General features: G+C 36.7%; 1 protein-coding gene across 5 annotated transcripts in view; it reads right to left on the bottom strand.

Annotated features, from left to right (window-relative positions):
* The window catches only part of NBAS (NBAS subunit of NRZ tethering complex), a 341,753-nt gene that overhangs the window by 180,239 nt on the left and 134,931 nt on the right, over positions 1-26,583 (bottom strand). For 4 of the 5 annotated variants that reach the window (XM_059942180.1, XM_059942181.1, XM_059942183.1 and 1 more), the window contains 5 exons: positions 25,453-25,606; positions 15,385-15,570; positions 13,927-14,100; positions 5,963-6,096; positions 378-440 (listed from right to left, as the gene is read on the bottom strand). In XM_059942180.1, coding sequence (XP_059798163.1) covers positions 378-440; positions 5,963-6,096; positions 13,927-14,100; positions 15,385-15,570; positions 25,453-25,606 — 711 coding nt within the window. The remainder of the gene's footprint in view (positions 1-377; positions 441-5,962; positions 6,097-13,926; positions 14,101-15,384; positions 15,571-25,452; positions 25,607-26,583) is intronic. The other variant, XM_059942182.1, reaches the window with a different exon arrangement.

Below are 26,583 nucleotides of genomic sequence, written 5' to 3'. Positions count from 1 at the left end.
CTGCTGAAGGAACTAATATTTCTTATTTACCTACTATGTGTGAGGTACTTTAAATGCTTTATCTAGTGTCAATTTCACATCTCATGAGGTAGATATTATAGCTAAGAAAACCCTAGGCTCAAAGATCACACAGCTAGTAAGTTACAACACCTAGATTTGAACACAGTTCTACTAGTCTTCAAAGTCCATGTTCTCATTACTGTAGCATTCTGCTAAAATAAGCTAGTATTATATTCATTATTAAGAAAATTCACTCCTAAGAGAGTCAAACAAATATTAGGTCAAACTGGAAATGATCACTAGGCATATTTAAGGTAACATTTCTTGGACAGACCTCCTTAATCAGCATAGAACCAAAAGATCGTCATTTTTCTCACCTGAGAATGTGTTCCAGTTGGTCTACCATGTCATGAAGAGCTGTGGTTACCTCTGTCTTCTGACTAAAGGATTAAGAGAAAAGAATTAAAATTAGGTTTTAGTAGTAACTTTTTACCTGAAATACTAAACTCACTTAAGTTAAAAAAAAAAAAAAAAGTGATGTTTCCCTTGTACTTAATATATGACAGTAACACCCTGTCCAGTAAAAGGTCAGTCTTATCTCCTACACTCATTCAGCATCTTTCATGACTCAAAAGAGATTAAGATAAAAAATACTGGAATATAACAATATTCTCTATTACAGATTAGTGAGATATGGGCCACTATTTTCCTAAGAACTTTTAGTTCAGTTCTGCTAAAAGCAAAAAAGAATTATAAATCAGTTGTAGTCTTTCTTTAAAGAAGTGGTAAACGATAAAGCCATCATTTATTTCTCTTCTTTTAACCAATAAAACAGATTAGGAACCATGGCCCTGCACACTGGCTTTCTCCTAGTCCTATCTATTCCACCTGTGACTCCCCTAGGACTTTTCCATTAGGATTCTATATACTCAGGGGACTTCTCCCATGTCATCATTCACTCTGCCTCCACTGCAATATTTTAAAACGAAAGAGAAGTACATAGCCATCATACAGATAATTCCTACCGGGAGTGGAGATAACAAGCACTTTTCCTTTTTCCTTTCTCAGGAAAAAAGTAGACGGGGGACTAGGAGAAACATTACCGTGAAAAAGATCATAAACTAATAAAAACACGGCTGATAGGGTAGACTTAGCACGGCACAACGCACGTACGAGTGCAAGGGATTTGGTAGAAAAGTTAAGCAACTGCTATAAAAGCCCTCTGCCACCCTCTGCAACACTGTATCCCAACCTTGGAGGGACGACTCTCAACTGAGAACCACTGTACCTGACGCTCTCAGGTGCCTTCCAACCAATGATTCAACTGAATTCCAGCAAGATCTTAGGATTTAATAAGAAAGCTAAACAAAAATCTTTATCTGGACTTGGAAAATTAAAAATGACCTAATTGAACACAAAAGTCTCACTCACTATTTTTAAAACTATCAATCTGTCCTGGTCTAAATCTATGTGGTAATTATTTCATGCAATTTACAAAGATTATACTATCTTTTTAAACCAAGTTTCAGGCCTTGGACTAGAGAGATAAATTAGGGTATATTACACTTAAAGTCCTTCAAAAAGAAAAAAAAAAGATCATTCATCGGAGATAACTTCAATTAACATACTCATTCAGGAACAATATTTTTTAAATTATCATTTTATAACTCTACAATAAACATTTGTCACTGATTTTCAGAATATAGTGTTCTTCCTTTGTGAACTGACATTCACAAACATAATGACTAAAGATTTTTTTCAGCTAGATGAAATGTGCTGCCTAGGTAAGATGTACAAAAATTTAATTTCCTAAATAGTGAAAAAATACACAGTTAACCATTTGGTAAATAACAACCATTTAACCACTAAAAATAAACAACTGATCACTGGGAGAACGTGAATTGACAAAGTTGGCACGAGGAGCAAAGAGAACCAGAGTAAGTATTTTGAAGGCCTATATTTTAATACTAGGCTAATTTATAATTGCAAATTATTTAGAAAATTATAATTATGAAATACAATCATTAAGAAATAAATGGAACAACAAAAGAGTACCATGCTATTTTTTATGTTTATCAAAAAAAAATCTGTTAGATCAGAAACCATTAATCTGAAGCCAAAAAAAGCTTTCAGCCACGCATACACAAGAGGCATTTCTTAACCTACACATTCTTTGAAAACAAATATACTCATCCTCTCATTATAATGTCTACATAAAAAATGTTCTTTTAATATCATTCAGTTGATATCATGACTATCTCCTCATGGTAGGCAAATTACTATTTAAAAGTTAATAGATAAGCTCTAATTGATATTTATGCTTATTTGATCTTACTGAAGAACTAAGTCTAATATATTTATTTTTAAAAATTGCACATGTCAGTTGGAAGTCAATGATTTTACCTAGATGATTCAAGGACAACCAAGGGGCATCAAGTGGGCAGAGGGACCATCAAATTACCCACCTAGACCATTTAAGGAAGAAACTCCCCACCACTTCTGCTCTCTGAGGTGCTTGTTAAGAAGAGGATTCTGCATCTCTTGTCACCCTCTGGGAAGAGTACCTTGACTACTGATACTCCGACATCCACTGGGCTGAGGTTTTTAAATGATGAGTAATGACAGTTTGCTAAAAAACTGTTAATACAATCCATGTTACCAGCCCTTTGTTGCCTACTGAAGGCCCACGGTTCCCAGAGGCACACTTGCTGCTCTTCACTAAGGATGGGAGGGAGCTTGTGGTCATATCTGTACAGGTTTGGGTAATAAATAGATGCTGTGATTATAACTTTTCCTACATGAAGATTCCCTAAACCTGGACTGAGGAAGGGAAGTATTAACCAGTAGTACAGTCTCCATTTAGCTTTACCAGTAACAAGGCTAACTGCTTTCTTTCTTGGGGGTCAGTACTTAGATCTTAATGAGAAGAGATGAATAATCAGGATCTACAAACCACCCAACATTTCTGTAACATAATACACAGAATCTAAGATTACCTTACCCCCCGAAAATCAAAACTGAAGCAAGATTGACAATCTAGCTGCTCACATATAAGGCAATTTCCCAAGGACTCCTATAATGAAAAGCCTTCAGCTTGCCACAAGGCATCCAATCAACTTTTAGTATCTTAGACATAAATTAATGGCCAAGAATCACTAGACATGGAGGAAAGGTCCTCACAGTAAAAACAGAGATGCAAACAAACAGAATATGAAAAATCAGAGATCACGGTGGGGTAAGGGTAATGCAGGGTGTAGAAGTGAATTTATGCATCTGTGAAACAAGAGCAGGATATTATTTTGTTTGAAAGTGAATGAGAAAAAGTTCTTGGAATTTAAATAAGAAAGCCAAAATAAATTTTAAATTCAAAATACAGATTAGAAGATAAAACTATAGAAATCTCCCAGATCACTTAACAAAAGATCAAAACATGGGAAAAAGAACAAAAAGGGCAGTAAATAAATTTAAAATGTGCAAAAAAACAGTAAAAAGAAGGACATGCAAATAAACTTATCAAGGAAACTTAACAGGAAAAAAATGTAAGAAAATTTCCCAACAGTTTGAAGGACATGAGTTTCCAGGTTGAAATACATGATTTAAATGAACAATGATAAATTTAGACTCAATAAAACACATCCTTATGATATTTCAGAACATGAGAAATATTCCAAAAAGGAATATTTGAAGTATTCCAAAAAGGGGAGGAAAAAGCCATATAATGGCCTTGGACTTCTCAACAACACTGAAAGGAGAAGACAAGAGTGATGCCTTCGAAACTCACAAGGAAAAGGATCAGAAACCTAGAATTCCATACACAGCCAAGCCTTCCATCAAGTGTAAGGGTGCAATTATGATATTTTTTTGACATGTGATAGTCTTAAAATAAAAATGCCTCCATGCAACATTTGACAGGAAGCTATTCAAGATTATGTTCCATTAAAATGAGGGAATAAGAAAGGGAAAGATAATAATCCCAGAAATGCAGTACGCAACACAAGAGAGACGCAAACAAAAGGCCAAGGATGAACGCTGTACAGCAGAGTAGAGAACAATTCATATCAAAGGAAGAGAAAAGACAATTCTAAGAAAGATGTTTCAAAAGTAAGAGGGAGAGAGAGAGACATAGAGTGAAAAGAGAAAGGAGAGATTACTAGATATTTTTGACCTTGAAAAGGAATTTTACACTTCTGTCAGAAGAGGGAGGGAGGTAAATGGAAACAAAAAACAATGACAAAAAAGGAAATTATTCAATCCATGAAAAACAAAAAGTTGCATAAAAAGAAAATATAATCATACCTAGCTCTGTGTAAACAGTATATACATAATCATAATGATAGAAATACCACTTTGACTACACTGAAAAAACGGTTAAGAGAAGTAGGTATGGGGGAAGGGTAGGCGTCAATGAAAGGAAGTCAATAATCATCTAAAATTGTAAAATCAACAAACAGCAACATGAGCATAATATTTTAAAGGAGGCAGGCAAAGTCAAGAAGAAAATCATGATCTATAATGAGTGTTTACTTTTAGAAGACAGGTACCAAAGGATGGGGAAGGAGAGCAACCAATAGTTTTTTATCAATTACAAGTCTTCCTGTACCCTGATTTTAACTAGTACATACATTATTTATTTTATGGTTAAAAATTAGAAGGGGATCATGTTCTCTTGGACTTCACAATTTTAGAATAGCACCTCCTCATCCCCACCAATTTGTTTTTCTCCATGTCACTGACTTTTCAAAGTGAAAAGACAATATGACCTGTAGAATATCTCACAGTCTGTATTTATCTGGTTTTTTTCTTCATGGTGTTATTTAAACTTGTTCTCTTATTCCCTACATTGACTGTAAACTAGAAGTTTGGCTTAAAGGATTGATTAGATTCAGGGTAAGTAATTTTACTTCATACTGCTTCTCACCAGGAGGCACATATGGCTAGGCTGCCTGATTGTAAGTGATGCCATATTTGATAACTTGATCAAAGGTTACGGCAGTCAGACTTAGACTTTATAAAGGTAAATTTCCCCTTTGAAATTACAGAAAAATATATATATATTTGCTAAAGGTAATACTTTGGTACCATGCAAATATCCCTTTCCCATCAATTTTTCACCTGATTTCAATTCCATTAATGACTATGTGAAACAATTATTCCACATTGGCTTGCAAAATCAAGTGACTTCTATCATTCATTTCACACAAAAAAATAAAAATTTCCTTGGAAGGAAAAGAGAGAGAGAAAAGAAGAAAGAGAGAGGAGAAGAAGAAAACAAAGCATGAGGAAGACTTCTTGTCTAAACACCTGATTTTGCAAATGAGGAAACTGATGACCAGAGAAGTTACATGACTCAGCTGTAGTCACAAAGGCTTAGAAACAGGCCCACCGATTTTTCATTCAGTGCTTTTCCATGTGCTGTTATTAACTTCTCCAGATATGAAATTTATAATATGTACTATGTGTTAAAAGAGTGATTAAAGGAATGATTGTTATGTGACTTCCAAAGAGAAAATATAAATCTGATTTGCATACCACTAAATGAGGTATGTATATCCGTACATTATTACTTAGAAGTTTTACTCTGGGCAAGGGCCAAGAACAAACAATTCATAGAAAAAAATACAACTAGCCCATAAATAAGGAAAAAGCTTAATTAGAAACACAATTTAAAACCAAGAGATATCACCGTCTATCCACTTAAGAGAGTACTTTTTGTTGTGGTGGTAGTGATATTCTTGCTTGCTTTTTAATGGATAATTATCAAGGTTAACAAAATTTAGTGACGTCCTATATACTGTTAGAAAAACAAGTGTCTATCTCGAGGCAACAGGTTTGCACATGATCTCATTTTCTTCTTTATATTCCCAAAATTCTCTATAATGAACATTCAGAGAAGCAACATCTTCATTTTAACTGTTAGAGTAAAAAGACACAACCATAACAAAGGCACACTGTGGGTTCTTACCCATATCCTCTTTGTGGCAGACATTCTAATACGTCATAGCAAAGAGCAAGCTGGTCATTTCGTTCACAGCTATAGATGCATTCTAGTGCTACTGCCATCAGTTGGTCCTCATCAGGAATAATTTTTTGCTGCAACTAGAGAAATAAAACATGTTGTGCTAAATGTCAATAGATTTACATTCCATTTTGCCATATCCCAGTACCACTGTCAATAGAATACTAAATAGTGCAATTAATCAGCAGCAGAAACAAATCTTGGTTTTTCCTTTAGCTTACAGACTTTTGGGGTCTTTAATTATTCTAAATGAAATTGCATTTTAATTACAGAATCAGCAAGAAAAGAAAATTTGTACCCATAAGCTTTGCATCTGCTGAAAACAGATTCTTCAATTCATGACCCATTCAAGATAAACTAGATAGAAGAAACACAGTGAACTAAAAAGGCAATTCATTAAAAACAACATTTCTAACCCTAAAACCAAATTTTATGTGTTTCAATCACAAAAATATGTAAAATTCCTTAACATTCAGAGATGTTCAAACCTACTATTTTTCAGTATGCATTATGTATTAGTCATTTAACACAACAGTATTGACATTCTATTCGAAAGAAGTCGCATTGTAATGAGGTAATATTCATATCCCAAAATACACTCCATATTTCTGATGCAGAAAAATGGCTATTGGGGGTCACTTTCCCACTGTAAACAACAGAGACCCATTCTTAAAGTATTTTCTGGGATATAAAAATAACAGATTTGTGCCTTGTTTTTCTCATCTATAAAACTGGAATATTAACATCTTCTTAACAGCATTGTTGTGAGGATTAAATAAATGAATACATGTAGAATGCTTATGTTATTACCACCACGAAACCAAAATAGAAGTTTGAAACTATTTTCTTAGAGCCCTTTACAACAACAAAATAAGCTTAAGATGATTTCCATAATAACCATCTACTACTTTTCAACATTTCAGTAGAAACTCACAAAACAGAGAGGAAAGTGATGAAGAGAAGCTGCCAAACAAAGGCATTTTCTCAGTAGAAAAACCACATCAATGGATGAGAAGAAGAAATGGATGGAAAGAGGAAACCTTAATAAGGTTATCAGGGAAGTAAAGTTTTCTAAAGTACTTGGGTTAAAGGATTTCTTCAAGGTATTAAGAAATATATCATTAATTTGACATCAACATTTGACAAAGAGTTAGTTATCCAAGGTTGCAAAGTGACAAACTGGTGAAATAGGGACAAGCAGGGTACAACAAGAGTGTCAGTAAAGCAGAAACTAACACACCATTGTAAAGCAATTATACTCCAATAAAGATGTTAAAAAAAAAAAAATTAACGAAAATAGCTAGCTTTTCCCATTTTCTTATTGTGTGCCAGGTACTGTTTCTAAGCGCTTTAAGTGCATTAATTCACAAATCCTCAAAACAATCCTGTAAGGTTAGTGCTAGTATCATTTCTACTTTACATAAAGGGAAAATCGAGGCACTGAGGGGACGAACAACTTGCTCAAGGCACAGAGCTGGTCACGGTCAAGCCAGGATCTGAGCGCAGGCAAGTGGCTCCAGAGCCTAAGCTAAGTGTTAGTTCTCACGATCCTGCAGCAGAGCTTCACGTACGGAAGAACGGAAGAGTCTGAGGAAAAATATGGCAATAAACAATAAAAAAATATGGTAATAAAAAACATGGTCAGGAAGCATCTGAGGAAGATGAAAAAATGGAAACCAGTTTCAGTCAAGGAACATCGTGGGAAACCGGCTGAAACAGAAGCCATAGCCCTTGATGTTTCCCTCCATCTTCCTGCTTCCTGTCTTTCCCTCCCTGAGACACTGAAGTGTCACTTGAAAGTTACATGTTCTAGAGTCCCTATTTGATCAGGTATGTTCAAAACCCTTTAGTAGACCTTCAATGTGAAAGGTAAAGAGTAAACTTTCTGCTTTCCACTCAGGCTCCTTCATGGCCTGGTGCCCACCCATTTTTCCAGTCCTATGAACCGCTACCTCTCCGCTCAAAGTTTTAATTCACTCAGGTTAAATAACTTGCCTTTATCTAAACATGGCATTAGTCTGATTACGTCCCCTTGTCTTATTCTACTCCTACCTGGAATGTCTTCTCAAGGAACTTCTTAAAACCTTAGTCCCTAAAACCTCCCGAATAATCCAGTTTTATGTCCATTTGGCTGACTTCAATTGGACTTCCCCAGATTTCCAGAGTCTCTTGCTTATACTTGATAAATGCTGGTCCAATGAATAAATCCTCATACTACTCTCTACATGAATTCTTTCTCCTCTCTGTACTCCTATGGCACCTTTCTGTTCTCTTCCTATGCCACTCAGCATATCCTTCTTAATACAATCTACTGTGTACGTGAATCATAATGCTCACATTAAGATACTTTGCACTGTTGTCCTATTAGACTCTCTACAGATGTCCAAATTCATACAGTAAGACACACTTCCTTTTATTCTCATTATTCCTGTACTAATATCTCAGTGGTCACTATTAAACCATCATTTGTCCCACCTCAAGCTAATAGGAGGGAGCCCATTTAGGACTTTCCAAGAAATCAATAAATCTTCCCCACCATGGGCAGCAAATTATCTCCCATATTGCATAGCAAGGTAAAATGTGACAAAATCATAATTTCTTTTAAAAGGTCTTAAAATTATGCACTAGTAGACAACTAGAAAAAGAACAACAGATGTTAAGATAGAATACTTGGGAAACCCCAGAGAAACAAGCAAGAAAAGAAATCAGTGAAACAGTGAAAGAATCACTGAAAATTATCATACAAAAATCAATAACTTTCATATACACAAACAATAAAGTTAGAGAAAATGAGGGTAAATAAAACTCAATTTGTAATGTAAACAGAAAATTAAGTGGTTAGGAATAGACTTAACAAGAAATGTGCAAAACCTATATAAGGAAAAATTTTAAACATTCCTGAAAGACACTAAGAAAGATATGAACAAATAGAATGATGCCCCCTATTCTTGAATAGGGTGACTGAACATTATACTAAAGTTCAGATAGAAAAAAATATATACAAGAATAACTTTTAAAAAACTGGGGGAAAGAAAACACTATAAAGGAATACTACCCATACCAGACTTTAAAAACACACTACAAAATCTCTATAATTAAAACAGTGTGGTACTTAGTATATGGACAAACAGACCAATAAAACAATAGAGAAACTCTAGAATTAGACTCAAATGGAAATTTTGTATATGACAAAGGTGGCATCTCAAATCACTCAGGTACAGATAAACTTTTTTAATAAATGGTGCTGCAACAACTAGGTAGCATTAGGGAAAACATAAAATAGATCCGTATCTCACACCCTGCAAAAGAACACTCCAAATAGATTAAGGGTCTAAACATAAAAATAAAGCCATACAAGTACTAGAAGAAAACATGAGTGATTTCTTCTTTAACCTTGTAATAGGAAAAGGCTTTCTCACCATGCCTCAAAATACAGAAGCAATTAAAAAAAAAAATCGCTCAATTTGATTACAAAAAATAAACTGTAAAAGATTTTGCATGGCATAATACGCCATAAACAAAGTCAAAAGCCAACCTACCCACTGGGTGAAATATTCACAATAGAAACCACAGAAAAAGGACTAATTACACTAATATATATGAATTTCTAAAAGTTAAGGCACAAAGAAACAAAAATCAAAGTGAAAAATGGGGAAAAGGCAGGAATGGACAATTCACAAAACCGACAATGCCTCTCAAGCATATGAGAAAATGTTCAAATTCACTCATATTTAGAGAAGTACAAATTAAAACAACACTGAAATGTAATTTTTCACCTATCACGGTGGCAAAATGTTTTAAATATGACAACAAATTATGTCTGCAGAGTTGTGGAGAAACAGCCATGCTCACACAGTGCTGGTGGAAATGTAAATTGAAACAACCTGTCTGGAGAGAAATGTGGTAAATACCAACACAAACCTCCCTTCAGAGCCTGGAATCCCCTTGCAGGAATATACCCTGAAGATATGCCAATAGTACAAAATAAATATAAACAGGTTACTCGTTGTAGTACTGTTTGTAATTGTAAAATACTGGGAATAGCATAGAAAACTAGTGAGACTGGGTAACAGTTTTCAATTTTATATTTTAATTTATATAACCACACATGGCTAGTGGCTACCGTACTGAACAGCACAGTCCTGGAGGCACTTTTCAATTTCCTAAGGAGTGTGGGCCCAAAGTAGGCCAACAGGAAATTGCAGCTGAGAGTTTACAGTGTTAAGGAGACTTTCCCATTTGTCCCCATTACTGGAATACAGTCTGGTATCTACAAGCAGAAGGGCCTAGTAAGTATCCAATACTTCTAATTTGGACCCCCAAAGGATCATACCCTAGGAATATGGGAGAACTGGAAATAGGACAGTCTTTTTGAAACCTGAAACAGCTCAATATCAGATCAGATTAAAGTGACCTTCACCATACGAGAATGGTGGGAACAGCAAAAACAAGAGTGGCATATTCCATATTCCCCCAAATTCTAATCTATTATATCTGGGTTGGGCCTAGAAAATTGTTTTCTTTTTAATCCATATAGTTCTGATGCACAAATGCATTTAAAAAAAAAAGTATAAAAGACAGAAAATGATACGAGAAGGTAGAATATTTTATTCCCAAGTCATCTCTATCCAGACTTGCCCAAGTTACGTCACAAGTTTCACTTCCCAAAGAGGGATTCAAGCAAAGAGTAATGGCTTAAAATCAGAAATGAGTGCTTAAAATCAGGATGTTATAAAAGAGAGGAAGAGTTTGAAACACATGAGATAGTTGAAAAGACAAATCTGAATTTGTCTTATTGTTCCCATTATTCGCTCCCCCCTTTCTAGTAGAGGATTGTTCTTCCCTGCCCCATTAACACCAGGTGTGGCCACAGAGCCTTCAGCCTGTGAAATGTGAGAGGGAGTAATTTGAGGTACTGGGAGCTAAGCTTTAAGAGCCACTGTGTGGTTCTGCTTTGTTCTTTTTCCTGCGCCACAAGTCAGAAAAGGGAACTGTTCTTTCAGCCTGAGTCCTGGAATGAACAAGACATGGAACACAGCAGAAGCCCAACCACAGCCTACATGACACTTGTGAGAAATGAACGTTTGCTGTTGTCAACTACTTAGATTGCAGGGTCATTTGTTAATGCAGCATACCTTAACCTAAGCTGTTGGATACAGAAATCACGGCTCCTTTTATAGCACTAAAAATACCTTGCGCATGATTCATGGCAGATCCAAGGTAAATTCTTTTTGCGAACAGTCAAGGAAAATAAAATAAAAACAATGCTCCAAGGACAATCCTAGCACAGCAAATAAATGTAATCAAGTGATCTAAAGCATCATAATGAAACCCAGAGTTAATCATTCATGCCTTCATTTGCCCTGCCAAAATGCACTGAGCACTTGCTCTCTACAAGGCACTGGGCTAGTCCCTGGCAGTACAGAGACACCGGAGACACAGAGGACAGACCCAGGAAACAAAGAGAGGGAGAGACAAACTTGAACAAGCAATGACAGCACAGTGAGATATGCGTTATTCTAGAGGCAGCTACAAGGCCCACCCTAGCACAGGTAAGTCCCCAGAGGTTTCACAGCAGAGGGAGTCTTGGACAGCAGGATTCTGAAGGGTAGGCAGGTATTTGTTAAATGAAGGAAAGGGGCCCGATTACCACAAGCAAAGGAAATAGGCTCACAGAACACAAAAAGGCATGAAAGAACCTGACAGGGTGAAGAGGTGAAAAGTTAGTGTGGGTAAACCAGTGCATTCATGAAAGGAAATGAGGCTGAAGAGGTAGACTAGAAGCAGACCGCAAAGAACCTTCCACGCCACTTAAGAGAGCCCAACATTTACCCTGCGGGCAATGGTAGGCCACCAGAGATTTTCTGTAGATCATGACATGATCAAATTTGTGCTGTGGAAAGATAACATCGATAGAAATAGAGAGGGTGGATTGGAAAGGAAGAGCCCAGCAACACCATTATTCTCTGCTTTGATTTTGACATATTTCAAGAAAGGCAAATGGCTATATATTTTATTCAAAAGGCACATGCTAAATTGCCAAGTAAAAACAACAAAAAGCTGACTATATACAAAGGATTTACAAGACTCTGTAAGGAAGAAGGATCGCAAACAAGATTGCTGGAAAGAATTTAAAGTCACTTCTTTCTTCCTCATAAAACATTCATATTCAACCCATCCTGCTTCTCACATAGCATTCTGCTGTCATAAGCAACCCACCCTCGGCTCATAGTAAACCACCCCAAATTTAAAATCAGAATACCAAATGGAAACTGCTTATGAGAAGATGGAAAACTTTAAATAGCCAATGAACACAGATATTTCTGACAGACAGCCCTTCCAGAAACCAAAAAATGTGTGAGATTAACTAAGCAATGCTTTCCTTTTCATCTTGATTATAATGGTCTATGACCATATACCTCAGAGGACATCAAATTGCTAACAAAAGCTAGTACAAGGAGTACGTTCAATTAGAATTTAGGATTAGAAGGGGCCTTCAATGCTCTGCTTGAATCCCAACCTAATGCTTTAACTCTCACTACAAAGTCAGTGCCTCGAGTGACTACGCCATACTGCTTGCGTCCCCTCCAAAGGAAAGGGAGCCACTATCCCTTGAAACAGTATATTTGATTTATGGTTAAATTAAGAGGTTATTTACATTTCAAAAGTAACCCGCACTTAACAAAACGATTTATCACCAGTAAATCTGAACAACTATTTGATTTCTATAAAAAAGATAGATAGATGATAGATAGATAGATAGATAGATAGGTCAGTCTTAAGCAAATATAAAAGTTATTAAGAATAATTATAAGATCTTCTTATGGGATTCTAAAAATTTTAATAAATATTTTGAAGGTCCTCAGGGGTAGAAGTTTTTTCTTCTTCTTCTATTGGTGTTACATTAAAGCATAATGGTTAAGAACACAGCTGGGAAACTAAAAAACCTATGTTTGAACCCAAGGTTCCACTCCTTACTGTGACCCCGGGCAATTGCCTAACCACTCTGTATCACGATTTTCTTTTTTTTTTTTTTTTTTTTTTTTTGCAGAACAGAGAATAACATTTATTTTGTTGGAGGTTTACAGGAACATCGTGACCTGACCATGACCTGACCTACATGAACAGTTACAAGAACAAGGATTTCTGCACCAAGAAGTTTGCAACAACCAACCACACCCCCTCCCATCCCTTTTCTTTTATTAAAAAAGCCTAAATTCTGACTGGGGGAAGATGGTTCTTTGAGACATTAGTCTGCCATCTTCTCAGTCTGCTGGCTTTTCCGAATAAAGTCATTATTCCTTGTTCCAACACCTTGTCTCCCAATGTATCAGCCTGTCATGTGGTGAGCAGAACGAGCTTGGACTTGATAACAATAGTACTATATTGTATACCTGAAAGTTGCTAAGAGAGTAGATTTTAAATGTTCTCATGGCAAAAAAGAAATGGTAATCACGTGACATGATGCAGTTACTGGATAAAGCTATGGTGGTAATCATTTTGTAATTGTATCACGATTTTCTTTTCCTGTAATAGTAATATAATCAAAATATCTACATCATAGGATTGTTACAAGGATTAAATGAGTTAACACTTGTAAAGTGCCTGCCTATAGTAAGAATTCAATACCTTTCAATTATTAGTCTTTTTGGTATTGCCAGTTTCCACAATGTAGTAAAGAGTCAACAAACTTTGGAGTAAATCAATCAAGGTAAACACAATCTTAAAAACTTCCAAAAAATTTTTGGACTAAACTGCTAAAACATTTTTAAAGAATAAAATGATAACCACTTCTTCCGTTTAAAGAGAAATTACTTGCAAAGCCTAGTGTTAAAAAATTTGTAAGTAAAACCTAATTCTGTAGGGGAAAAAGTACAGAGATTTTTTAAGATGTTAAACTTTCTACTTACATCAGGCTTGGAATGCTGAAATATCTTCAGGGGAAATTTTAAGTCTCCTTTAGCTAAAGTTACTAAATATTCCTTTAATAGCTCATTAGCCACACCAGGAGACTGTTTCTCACAACGATGAAGAAAGGGAACCATCCATTGGTAGGCACTTGTCACATAATTGTCCTCAGAACACTGAAAATGTAATTCACCAAAACAAACATACGTTAAATTAAATACCTGATAATAACAGACAAGTTAAAGCTCAAGGATAATCAGACTCATGTGAAACAATGAAAGCCCCACACTTTCTAAAACTTTCCAATTCACGCCTCACAAGGAGACTGAGAGGCAGCAGGAGAATCACCTTCTGCCTGGGGCTGGTAGAGCCAACGGCAGCAAGAGCGCTGTGGCCCATCTCTTTAGCACCACGACCACCCTGGGGGCCCCGACAACCTAAGCCCAGCTCTGGAAGACAAACACGCTGCTGCAGCTGCTCAGCCCTGAGGTCTTCCAGAGCAAAGAGAGATTCTATCCCCAAAGTGTGTGTATGTGTATGTGTAAAAAGAGTCGGGGCGGGGAATAGGCCGACAGAGAGTGTGAAAGAGAAAAGGACAGAGAGAGATACGCACAAAGAAGCTCTAGAAAGGAGCCACTTGAGAAATCCCAGATTCTCTTCCACCCTTTTCCTCTTCTTCTGTTTGTTTTACCCCTTCACATCCACCTTCACGAAACTCCAAATGACACACATAATCTTACTCATTATCCCTGAAATTATACAATCCCTTCTCTTCTTTATCCCAGGAGATACAACACCTGAATCTCTTAAGAGGCATCTTGCATGCAACACAACTCAATTTTCACTGGTGGATCACAGGGAAAAGAAATTAGTAAGAGAAAAGGAAGGTGGGGACAGAGGGAAAGAGAAAAGGGGGATTGATACGAGGAAAAAAGATGGTGAGAGGCACGAGAAAGAGAGGAAAAGTGGGCCAGTAGAAATCGGTTCCTAACTTTGGAGACTGTACTTTCTCCCCCGAGTGACCCCCCCAAAAATCTAAGAACGGCCGGGCAAATTCTCCTACACATACAAACCCTGAAGCCAAGATGTTTTCTTCATACAACCACCCAGCCAATCATCTGAATATACAAGTAGTTGGGAATTTTAACAAAGTGAAGGATTAGAAACATGATTACGAGAATGACAGCTAATTTAAATACGCCTCGCTAGAAGGGGGGAAGAAAGTCATGTACAGATAAGTATGAATGCAGGGCAAAGAAGGTACAAAACCAGCCAAAATGGTTTTGGATGCCTTCAGTAATTTATTCATAAAACTTGATTTATTTTTTTTTAAGTCAAGAAACCTTCCTTTATTGACTAAGTTCTCTGGTTTGAAGGACACTACATCTTTGGCTTTGAGACACATATTAATCAAACTACATATAGAATAGTTAAAAAGAAAGTTTTAAAATAAAACCTACACTACTCATCAGTAATCTTAGTTTTTCAATGTCTTTCATCTGCTGGAGTTCTTTCAAGGTTAGGGTTAAATCACACCCTGCTTCATAAACCAATGCTTCCAGAGTAACCAAATTATCACAGAGAACCAGCAAACCAGGAATATTCCGCTCCATTCCAAGTCGAATAAGTGACAATGCACAGTCAACCTAAAATGGAAAGGCAACAGTAAGTCTGTGAGTATTATATCTTTCTTTTCCATATATTCTAAAGTAAAAGCCTCTAGTATAGAATCTAGCAATAATCCTTATAATCATTTTATATAAAACTGCATTACTACATACTTTTTTATTCAGTACAAAAACATCAGACTTCTTTATGAAATATATCAGCACCAAACTGTCCCAAAAGAATCAAATAATCACCAAGAAATACTGAAAATAAAAATAAAAGAAAGACAACCATCTTCAATTCGTAGAGCATTACAGTTTACTGAGCAGTTTACATATATTTGTCTATTTAATTCTCAGAACATTAACAAGCAAGAAAGAAAAAACATAGCTAGGTAGTGATAATGTGAAATTAACCTATTTTCACTATACCACTCTGCCCCAAAAAGAATGCTTGGCTTCCATAGTCCTGTGCAGTACCTCTCCTTCCACAAGTCCTCCCTATAGACGACATTCAATAAACTCTTGCTGAACGATTAACTCTGATTAATTCAACCTTCTCTGTCCCAATTCAACTATTTAGACCTCCCTTACAACAAAACAAAGAATAATCTTTCTGCAGATGCTCAATACACAGCAATTTCACTCCCATCACTTGATCAGATTTATAAAATGGACATATTCTGATTGACAGCAAAATCATCTAACATGGCCTTAACCCCCAGTTCAGGAGAATGCAAGAGAGACCTCTCCTGTGGGAAAGCTGGAAAGAGTAGGGCAAATGGAAGTGATTTCTCAACTTTCCCCATGAAATACAAAGCAAAATCACTGCTGAGAATGATGAGGGAAGCGTTGGTGCGAGGAAAGGAGGAAAAGGGGAGAGGAAACAGTCACGCAGCACAACGAAAAAATGCCAAGCGATATCACAGATCCACCCAAAGCCCTTCCAGGACTCAGGGATTAACAGGTGAAGAGGTGAAAAAAGAAGAACTGCATGTTCAGTTGAAAAGAGTGGCGCAAATAAAAATAAGAGGGAAAACTACAGGTAGATAAGGCATGAGGCAAAAGGGAAGGGATCCGGCAATACCTTAACAAAAGGACAATTAATGTCGGAAAAGCCACGTCTACCTGTATACCAAGTTCTTAAAAACTCAGAAAATCTCAGAAAGTATGAAGAAACTTGATATGTAAAACACAACTTTGTGCAATAGTTTGAACACATAGCACATTAGCAATTTGTAACACACTCAACCAATTTTGCAATCCAGATCTGTGTTTCTAATATCAACTTTGACGTTGTTGCTTTCCAAAATAATCACTGAAGTAAAAATGTTTGAAAAGCAAATTACTGACACCTTAAAGTAGGTTCTGTTACAACTTACAGAATTATATCACATACCCCAAGCGCCCAATAGATAAATTTCACCACTATATGTACACATTTTCCTAAACCAACAAACAAGATTTCCAAAAGCCATTTATAGGCGCTAAGGAAGAAGTAGTACTACATCAGTTTAACCTGTAAAAATGAAAAAGATAAAACTATGTCAGATACCACTTTGATTATCGCATAAGCCACATGAAACAGCAATACATAAAATGAAGCTAAAGAACAATACCCCTATTATAAGTGTTTTTAAATAAATCAGAGATGAAAGCGTATACAGCCAACTAAATAAAGCACCCCCAAATCACTTTCCTTTCTTTATAATTATTCATTTTTTTTAACTTTTTATTTTATATTGGGGTACAGCCGGTTAACAATTTTGTGATAGTTTCAGGTGCACAGCAAATCTTTATAACTATTCTTGATTACTAAAACAGAAATCAAGATGTCTAGGAATTATAATTAGACTTAAAAAATTATATTTCAGAAAGTGCTAACTTTGTTTTTATTTTTAACAGACTTTCTTTTTTAGAGCAGTTTTAGGTTGACAGCAAAAATGAGCAGAAAGTACAGAGATTCCCCACATCCCCCCAGTCCCCACACATGCACAGCCTCCCCTGTTACCAACATCCCCCAGCAGGGTAGCACCTTTGTTACAATCAATGAACCTATACTGACACACCATGATCACTCAGTGTTCACAGTTTACATTAGGGTTCACTCCTGGTGTTTACTTTCTGTGTGTTTAGACCAAAGTAGACTGACAGGTATCCATCATTATGGTATCATACAGAGTATTCTCACTGCCTTAAAAATTCTCTGTGTTCCATCTATTCATCCCTCTACCAGCAACCCCTGGCAATCACTGATCTTTTTACTGTTTCCATCATTTTTCCTTTTCCAGAATGTCACATAATGGGAATCAAACAGTATATGGCATTTTCAGACTGGTTTCGTTAAGTTAGTAATACACATTTAAGGTTCCTCCGCACCTTTTCATGGTTTGATTGCTCATTTCTTCTTTAGAGTTGAGTAATATTCCATTGTGTGGATGTACCACTGTTTATTTATCCATTTGCCCACTGAAAGACATCTTGATTCATCAATTGTAACTAACATACCACTCAAATGCAAGATGTTAATAATAGGGATAACTAGTGGGTAGGACAGAAAGTGAGGGGACTATATGGGAACTCTGTACTTTCTACTCAATTTTTCTATAAACCTAAAGCTCCTCTAAAAAATAAAGTATTAATAAAATAAAGAAAAAAGATAAGTGTAAAAAATGATAACTCATTTTGCATTCCAGTATAGGCCTTTTTCTTTTTGTTAGTGCTATTTTTTAAAAACCTGAATAAATATTTTGTAACCCAAATTTCAGTCATTAAACACTAAAACTGGTATTGGCAGAAAACCAGACACATAGATCAATAAAACAGAATTAAGAGTCTAAAAATAAACCCACATATATATGGACAACTAATTTCTGGCAAAGGAGCAAAGAAGACACAATGGAGAGAGGACAGTCCCTCCAATAAATGGTGTTGGAAGAACTGGACAGCCACATGCAAAAGAATGAAACTAGACCACTATTTCACATCATACACAAAAATCAATTCAAAACAGATTAAAGACTTGAATGGAAGACCTGAAACCCTAAGACTCCTAGAAGAAAACATAGGCAGTACACTCTTTGACATTATTCTAGCAATATCTTTCTGGATCTGTCTCCTCAGGCAAGGGAAACAAAAGCAAAGATAAACAAGTGGGACTATATCAAACTAAAAAGCCTCTGTGCAACAAAGGGAACCATCGACAAAATGAAAATACAAACTACCAAATGGAAGAGGATATTTGAAAATCATGTATCTGATAAAGGGTTAATATCCAAAATATATAAAGAACTCACACAGATCAACAACACAAAAAACAAATACCCAATTAAAATATAGGCAGAGAAACACAAAACACCCCGAATAGCCAAAGCAATCTTGAGAAAGAAAAACGGAGCTGGAAGAAGCAGGCTCCCAGACTTCAGACTATACTACAAAGCTACAGTAATCAAGACAGTATGGTACTGGCAAAAAAACAGAATTATAGATCAATGGAACAGAATAGAAAATCCAGAGATAAACCCACGCACATATGGTCACCTTATTTTTGATGAAGGAGGTAAGAATATACAATGGAGAAAAGACAGCCTCTTCAATAAGTGGTGCTGGGAAAACTGGACAACTACATGTGAAAGAATGAAATTAGAACACTCCCCAACAACATACACAAAAATAAACTCAAAATGAATTAAAAACCTAAATCTAAGGCCAGACACTACAAAATTCTTAGGGGAAAACATAGGCAGAACGCTCTATGACATAAATCACAGCAAGATCCTTTTTGACCCACCTCCTAGAGAAATGGAAATAAAAACAAAAATAAACAAATGGGACCTAATGAAACTTAAAAGCTTTTGCACAGCAAAGGAAACCATAAACAAGACGAAAAGACAACCCTCAGAATGGGAGAAAATATTTGCAAATGAAGCAACTGACAAAGGATTAATCTCCAAAATTTACAAGCAGCTCATGCAGCTCCATATCAAAAAACCAAACAACCCAATCCAAAATTGGGCAGAAGACCTAAATAGACAGTTCTCCAAAGAAGATATACAGATTGCCAACAAACACATGAAAGAATGCTCAACATCATTAATCATTAGAGAAATACAAATCAAAACTACAATGAGATATCATCACACACCGGTCAGAATGGCCATCATCAAAAAATCTACAAACAATAAATGCTGGAGAGGGTGTGGAGAAAAGGGAACACTCTTGCACTGTTGGTGGTAATGTAAATTGATACAGCCACTATGGAGAAGAGTATGAAGGTTCCTTAAAACACTAAAAACAGAACTACCATACGACCCAGCAATCCCACTACTGGGCATATACCCTGAGAAAACCATAATTCAAAAAGAGTCATGTACCAAAATGTTCATTGCAGCTCTATTTACAATAGCCAGGACATGGAAGCAACCTAAGTGTCCATCGACAGTTGAATGGATAAAGAAGATGTGGCACATATACACAATGGAATATTACTCAGCCATAAAAAGAAATGAAATGGAGGTATTTGTAGTGAGGTGGATGGACCTAGAGTCTGTCATACAGAGTGAAGTAAGTCAGAAGGAGAAAAAGAAATACCGTATGCTAACACATATATACGGAATCTAAGAAAAAAAAAAAAAAAAGGTCATGAAGAACCTAGGGGCAAGATGGGAATAAAGACACAGACCTACTAGAGAATGGACTTGAGGATATGGGGAGGGGGAAGGGTAAGCTGTGACAAAGTGAGAGAGTGCCACGGACATATATACACTACCAAACGTAAAATAGATAGCTAGTGGGAAGCAACCACATAGCACAGGGAGATCAGCTCTGTGCTTTGTGACCTAGAGGGGTGGGATAGGGAGGGTGGGAGGGAGGGAGACACAAGAGGGAAGAGATATGGGAACATATGTTTTGTATAACTGATTCACTTTGTTATAAAGCAGAAACTAACACACCATTGTAAAGCAATTATACTCCAATAAAGATGTTAGAAAAAAAGAAAAGAAAAGAAAAAGAACCTAGAAATCGTATACGGCTTCAGAGTTGTTGTCAGTGAGGAATTTCAGAAATGCATTTCGCTTTTTTCATATGTCCTATGGTCATAAAACAATTCATAGGGGCTTATGGGCTCCCATTTGCTGATTCCAATGCTTAATGTATTGTGTGAGGCAACATAGCTATTCTAGATTTTTTCAGAGCAGGGGATGCAAAGTTTTCTAAAGAGCCAGACAGTGAATATTTTAGACTTATGAGCCCTGTCACAGTTGTTCAACTCTGCCACTGTAACAGAAAATCAGCACAGGCCATACTTAAATGAATGGGTGTGGTTGTGTCCCAGTAAAACTTTACTAACAAAAGGAAGCACTGACAAACCTTGCTTTTGATTATGATTGAGGTGTTTTTTTTTCCTTTGTGGTACGCTGACTACCCAGGTTCCATTGAGTAAAGTGATTTCTGAACTGCTCCCACTTACTTTTCCTTCTAAAGAGTCAGGTAAGGACAGGAGGATCTCAAATATTATCGTGCAATAGGTTATCTTTTTATCACTTACTGTCACGCTTGAGTAACCTGAAGCTAGTGTGATAAAGGTACTCCTATATTCTAAGCATGTATCTCTGTCTTCAAAGCTCATGTTCTTTCCTTCGGGCATGTGAAAAGTTTTTGGAGGCTTCTACAACCCGTCTTTTTGTTCTTGGAGCTTCTGCAACTGCAGATAACCTATCTGATGGTCCCTTGCTACATTCTGGCCTTAGGCCAACTCATTTCTATGAAGAAGTTAATAGGTGTTATCATTTGGTGATACACATGTGAGTATGTCCTCTTATTAAAAGGAGACTCCCAAGACTGAAATGTCTTGAACAGACAGAGAAGTACATTTCTAACTGTATACTGAATATACCATGTTAAAAATTAGACAAGAGATTTTAGGAAAAGGCTACCTATCTAATCACACTTTGTAGGTCTTCTTTATCTACTCACAAGGGAAAGTTTGAAAATATCGTTCTTCTCTTTTCTCTCTGTCATATTTGAGTTCCTGGAACTGGCAAAATGTAACCATGAGTGCCCGAGGCAGCTTCCTCCCAATGTGCCCTATGTGTTCTGCCACTGTCTCCACTGTCTTTGGAAATTGGAGGTGACTCAGCACTGAAGAATCTTACTGACTCTCTGCATGACTTCGGCATAAGAAAAAGTGCACATTCCTCTGTCTACCCCTAGTTGAGCTTACGAACAGGGACTCTGGATCCAGTCTACTTGGGTTCAAATCCTAGCACCCTTACATGCTAGGTCTGTGACCGTGAATGACTTTTTCTTTTTTTAACATTTTCATGCCTCAGTGTGAGTATATATGATGGGAATAGGAAAGCACTAATCTCCTAGGGTGACAAGGATTAAAGGAAATCACATATGTAAAGTACCTATAACAGTGCATGACAGGATATGAGCACTGCATGGACTATTAATTGCTATCATAATCATTATCATCAACACCTATTTTCAATACTTCTCCATAAATGCTTTCGCCTGTTATTTGTCAGATTATCTGTCCTTTCCTTAGTCTTCTACCAACATTTCTCTTTGTACCTTTATTATAGAACTTAAAAAGTTATGTTTAATATAATAGTATATGACTTGAATGCTTGCCACTCCCATAAAATTCAGTGTCTTAGGGCAGAAGTCATAATGCTCTCTTCCTCATCTCTTTTATCACAGGGCCTTAGAATGATGTTTTCTCATATACTGTACATCAGCTAAGTGTGAAATAAATAAGAATGCAGGAACCCTCTTGCACTGTTGGTGGGAATGTAAATTGATACAGCCACTATGGAGAACAGTATGGAGGTTCCTTAAAAAGCTAAAAATAGAATTACCATATGAACCAGCAATCCCACTACTGGGCATATACCCAGAGAAAACCATAATTCAAAAAGACACATGCACCCCAATGTTCACTGCAGCAATATTTACAATAGCCAGGTCATGGAAGCAACCTAAATGCCCATCGACAGAGGAATGGATAAAGATGTGGTACATATATAAAATGGAATATTACTCAGCCATAAAAAGGAATGAAATCGGGTCATTTGTAGAGACGTGGATGGATCTAGAGACTACCATATAGAATGAAGTAAGTCAGAAAGAGAAAAACAAATATCATATATTAACGCATATATGTGGAACCTAGAAAAATGGTACAGATGAACCGGTCTGCAGGGCAGAAATAGAGACACAGATGTAGAGAACAAACGTATAGACACCAAGGGGGGGGAAGTGGCAGGGGAGGTGGGGGTGGGATGAACTGGGAGATTGGGATTGACATGTATACACTAATATGTATAAAATAGATAAGTAATAAGAACCTGCTGTATAAAAAATAAATAAAATAAAATTCAAAAATTCAAAAAATAAAAAATATAGGCAGAGGAGCTGAATAGACATTTTTCCAAAGAAGACATACAAAGGGCCAACAGGCATATGAAAAGATGTCCAAAATCACTAATAATTAGGAAAATGCAAATCAAAAGCACAATGAGATATCACCTCATGCTCATTACAATGGCTACTATCAAAAAGGCAAGAAATAACAAGTGTTATATCTAGAAGTTCAGCTAAAAACCACGAAGTGCTCAGACAAAACTGATCCAAACAGAATCCCTTCTCTTGTTAGCCAGAGACAATAGTAAACTACATGTGTTTGTAAACTCCTGTAAATCAAATGATGCCATCCATCTTAAAAGATGTCTGCTACACAGTACACAACCTACATTTGCCTGTACAAACTACCAAAAATGCACCTTTTTGACTCACTTAAGAGCTTTCTTCATCAATTATTTACAGGTGAGTTTCTCCTGAATCAGCAAAGTAATAATGCCTTTGCTTAACGTGACTGATATGAACGGGTCATTTGCAGATGCGTGATACTGGTCTAAGACTACAGTTCTCAATGGGAGCAGAACTGTCCACCAGGAGGCGCTCCGAAAATCTGAGGAAGCATTTCTGTCTTTCCCAAGTGTTAGTGGAACTTACTAACATTCAAGGGTGGAAGCCAGGGATGACAGACATTCCACCGTGTGCAGGGCAGTCCCACACAACCACCTTGTGCTAATCCCTGCCTACCTTCCATCACCCTGAAAAAATATTCACCATGAGTCGTTCACGCCCCAGACAGCAATCTGTGGTGTTTAACTCAATACACCTCAATCTGTCTGCAATGTCAGCTATCTTGTTCAAAGTGATTTCTCACTGACTTTAGTCACTTTTTTAGTGTACTCATGACCACGCGTTTACATATTTTATTTATCCCATATATCACAGTTAAGTCATTATATTAATTTTTTGGAAACTATTTCTGCAAATAAGGCATGTCCATGATTTTCACATCAGGATAATAAGGAAGTATTACAAAATATTTGCTACAGAAAAAATACAATGGGTCTGAGAACTGAGCTCCACTTTTTTGGATTAATTTATCTTGCTTTCAGTCATTAAGATTTGTGTAATTGTCCATTTTTATATGGACTCTATAAGAAAAACTATGCAGAGACCTGTATGTTGTCTGGCTCTGCTACTGTGTGTCCCTGAGCAAGCTGTTCACTTTCTTTCCTGTGGACCTTAGTTTGTCTATCTATAACACAGAGAATTAGACTGGATCCCCTCCAGAGATTCTTTTCGTTCTGGTATCTTAGAATTCTAAACATTTTCAAATGTCCTTAGCCATCTTCAAAAACCTGAAAAGTCAATTATAAATATTCTTGGCCATCCTCTAAAAAGTTTGATCTATAATATTCCCATCAGCTCCAGCAAATAATTCGTCAATTCTATGAATACTAAAAATAGGAATTAGATTAAGCAGAAATTCAAGAAGGCTATCAAATGGAGACACAGGGTTGTGCCAGATACACTAAGCAGAAATTTAAACAAGGGGGTTTATTCCTTCCTGCAATACAGCTGTTCATCAGACCTTCTGAAATCACCCTTCCTGACAAATGAAAAACTGATGGTAGGACAGGAAGCCCAAAGCCAAAACTGCAAGTAGAATGAAAAAGACACCCACTGGCCAGACCCTGAATGAGATTTCAGGTGAGATAGGGCGTGTTCAGGGTGGTATAGCCATAGAGCTGAATGAGATTTCAAAGGCCATTCTGCCGTTCTTTGCTCCCAATTGCCAACTTCTGTTCTCTAGGATGAAGACAACTTTTGCTTACATTTGCAGAGAACTCAATTGCAAGAATTTTTAATGTTCTCTCCTGTACATTTTATTTGTTATCACTGACGCCAGTGTAAGAACTCACCCCCTGAAAAAAACCAAGGTACAGATAAGGTAGGTAGCAGGTCCAGAGTCACCAGGTCTATTAGCAGAAGAGTCCAGATTCCTATTTAGATCTCCTAAGCTACAGTACAACCCTCATCTCTCTCTTCTGCACCCCCCTCTGATGAAGCTGTTACACATCTCAGTAAAGGCACATGGGAACTGAGGGAAATCAGGCTTGGACTTCAGGAAAGCCTTAGAAACAGACCCTCAAACAGGGTTCCTGGAAAGCAAAATAACAATCCACTGCATTCATGCAATATAACAGGGGAATAATCAAGCATTTCTATGTTGATACAATCTTTTGACTTAAAATGGTATTAAGCCTATTAAGCATGTATATAAAATCTGCATCAGTATGTACATATTTTGCAGCTTACATTTTAAAGAAAGGTTTTGAACAGCTTTTGTTATATGTATTTGCTCTTTAGGAATCCAAAAAAAAAAAAAAAATACCACAAAAGCTTCTGAAGCAAAGAATAAATGAATGAAAGTAATAAAAAATTTTCATTTCGTCCCTTGCAAACTATCAATATATACATAATCCCTGGCACTGCTGTCAGCAGCCAAAACATGCACTGAATGCGAAGGATCTGACACAGCACTGCCGGCCTCACCTGCAGAGCATAATGCTCTATTTCCTCCGCTCTGCTCTGATACCAGTCCATAACCTTCTCTACTGCAAGCTGGGATGTCCTGAACCTCAGCAACTCAGGCTGTGCAGCGTACAAGAACTCACTTTCATCTGGGAGACTCGGCTCAATCACCATTCTGCAAAGCACAAAAAGAACAATTAATAACTGATTGAAACGCTAGGGGAAATTATAATTTTGTGAAAGACAGAGAGGGAGACAGAGACAGACATGTGGAGAGAGCAGTTACTGAGACTGGCAGTATGTATGCACGTATGCGTGGGTGGGTGTGTTTGTGTGTGTTTTCCTGTATGTATCTGCGCACTTACAAGATAAATGGGAAATTTGGGGGATGCTTAATTTAGTTTCCTATTAGTTTTCCCAATTAAAAAAAATCAGAATAGACAATAAATCAAAAAAACTATGCCACAAATCAATCAAATAAGTATTAAATAAAATCAGAATCACCCAGGGTAGCTTTAAAATGCACATGGCTGGGTAAATGCCACAGGTCTACTAAGTCACAATGACCTGTGATGCCAGCCAGGCCTAGTTTAGTAAAAACACCCTCAGGTGATTCTGATCCAAATATAAATTAAGAAGTCTTGTTTTCCACGTTCATAAAAATAAGAGGAAATATGCCTTATTTTTGTTGATAATATAACTTTAGTAGGTATCAGCAACATAGTAATGCACTGAAATTTGCAAAATAAGGAACTACTCTATACTATGTGCCTTCAAGAGTGAAAAAGAAACGACATCAAGAGGAAGATACCCAGGGAAAACATCACAGGGATCACAAATTATGAGGAGCTTTTACGAGGACGATCCTGGCCAATTGCCTTCAATGGTTAAGAACTAAAAAAAAAAAAAAAATTAACTTAAAGTAAGATATTTCAGATAGAAATAGGGGAAAAGGCCGTGTTCCATTAGGGATATTCATTCATCTAAAGTAAGTCAGTAAATGACAAGTGGTATTATTATTACTATTATAAGGCAGTGGGCTTCAGAGTCAGAACTGAGGTGCAATTCCATCACTGAAAGCTGTGAAACCTTGCATAAATTAGTTAAAACTCGTCTAAGATTCATTTTACTCATATCAAAAATGGGAATAAT

Source organism: Balaenoptera ricei, chromosome 13 (genome assembly GCF_028023285.1).
Source record: "Balaenoptera ricei isolate mBalRic1 chromosome 13, mBalRic1.hap2, whole genome shotgun sequence".
NCBI classification, from domain to species: Eukaryota; Metazoa; Chordata; class Mammalia; order Artiodactyla; family Balaenopteridae; genus Balaenoptera; species Balaenoptera ricei.
This window is presented reverse-complemented; position numbering and strand designations above follow the sequence as displayed.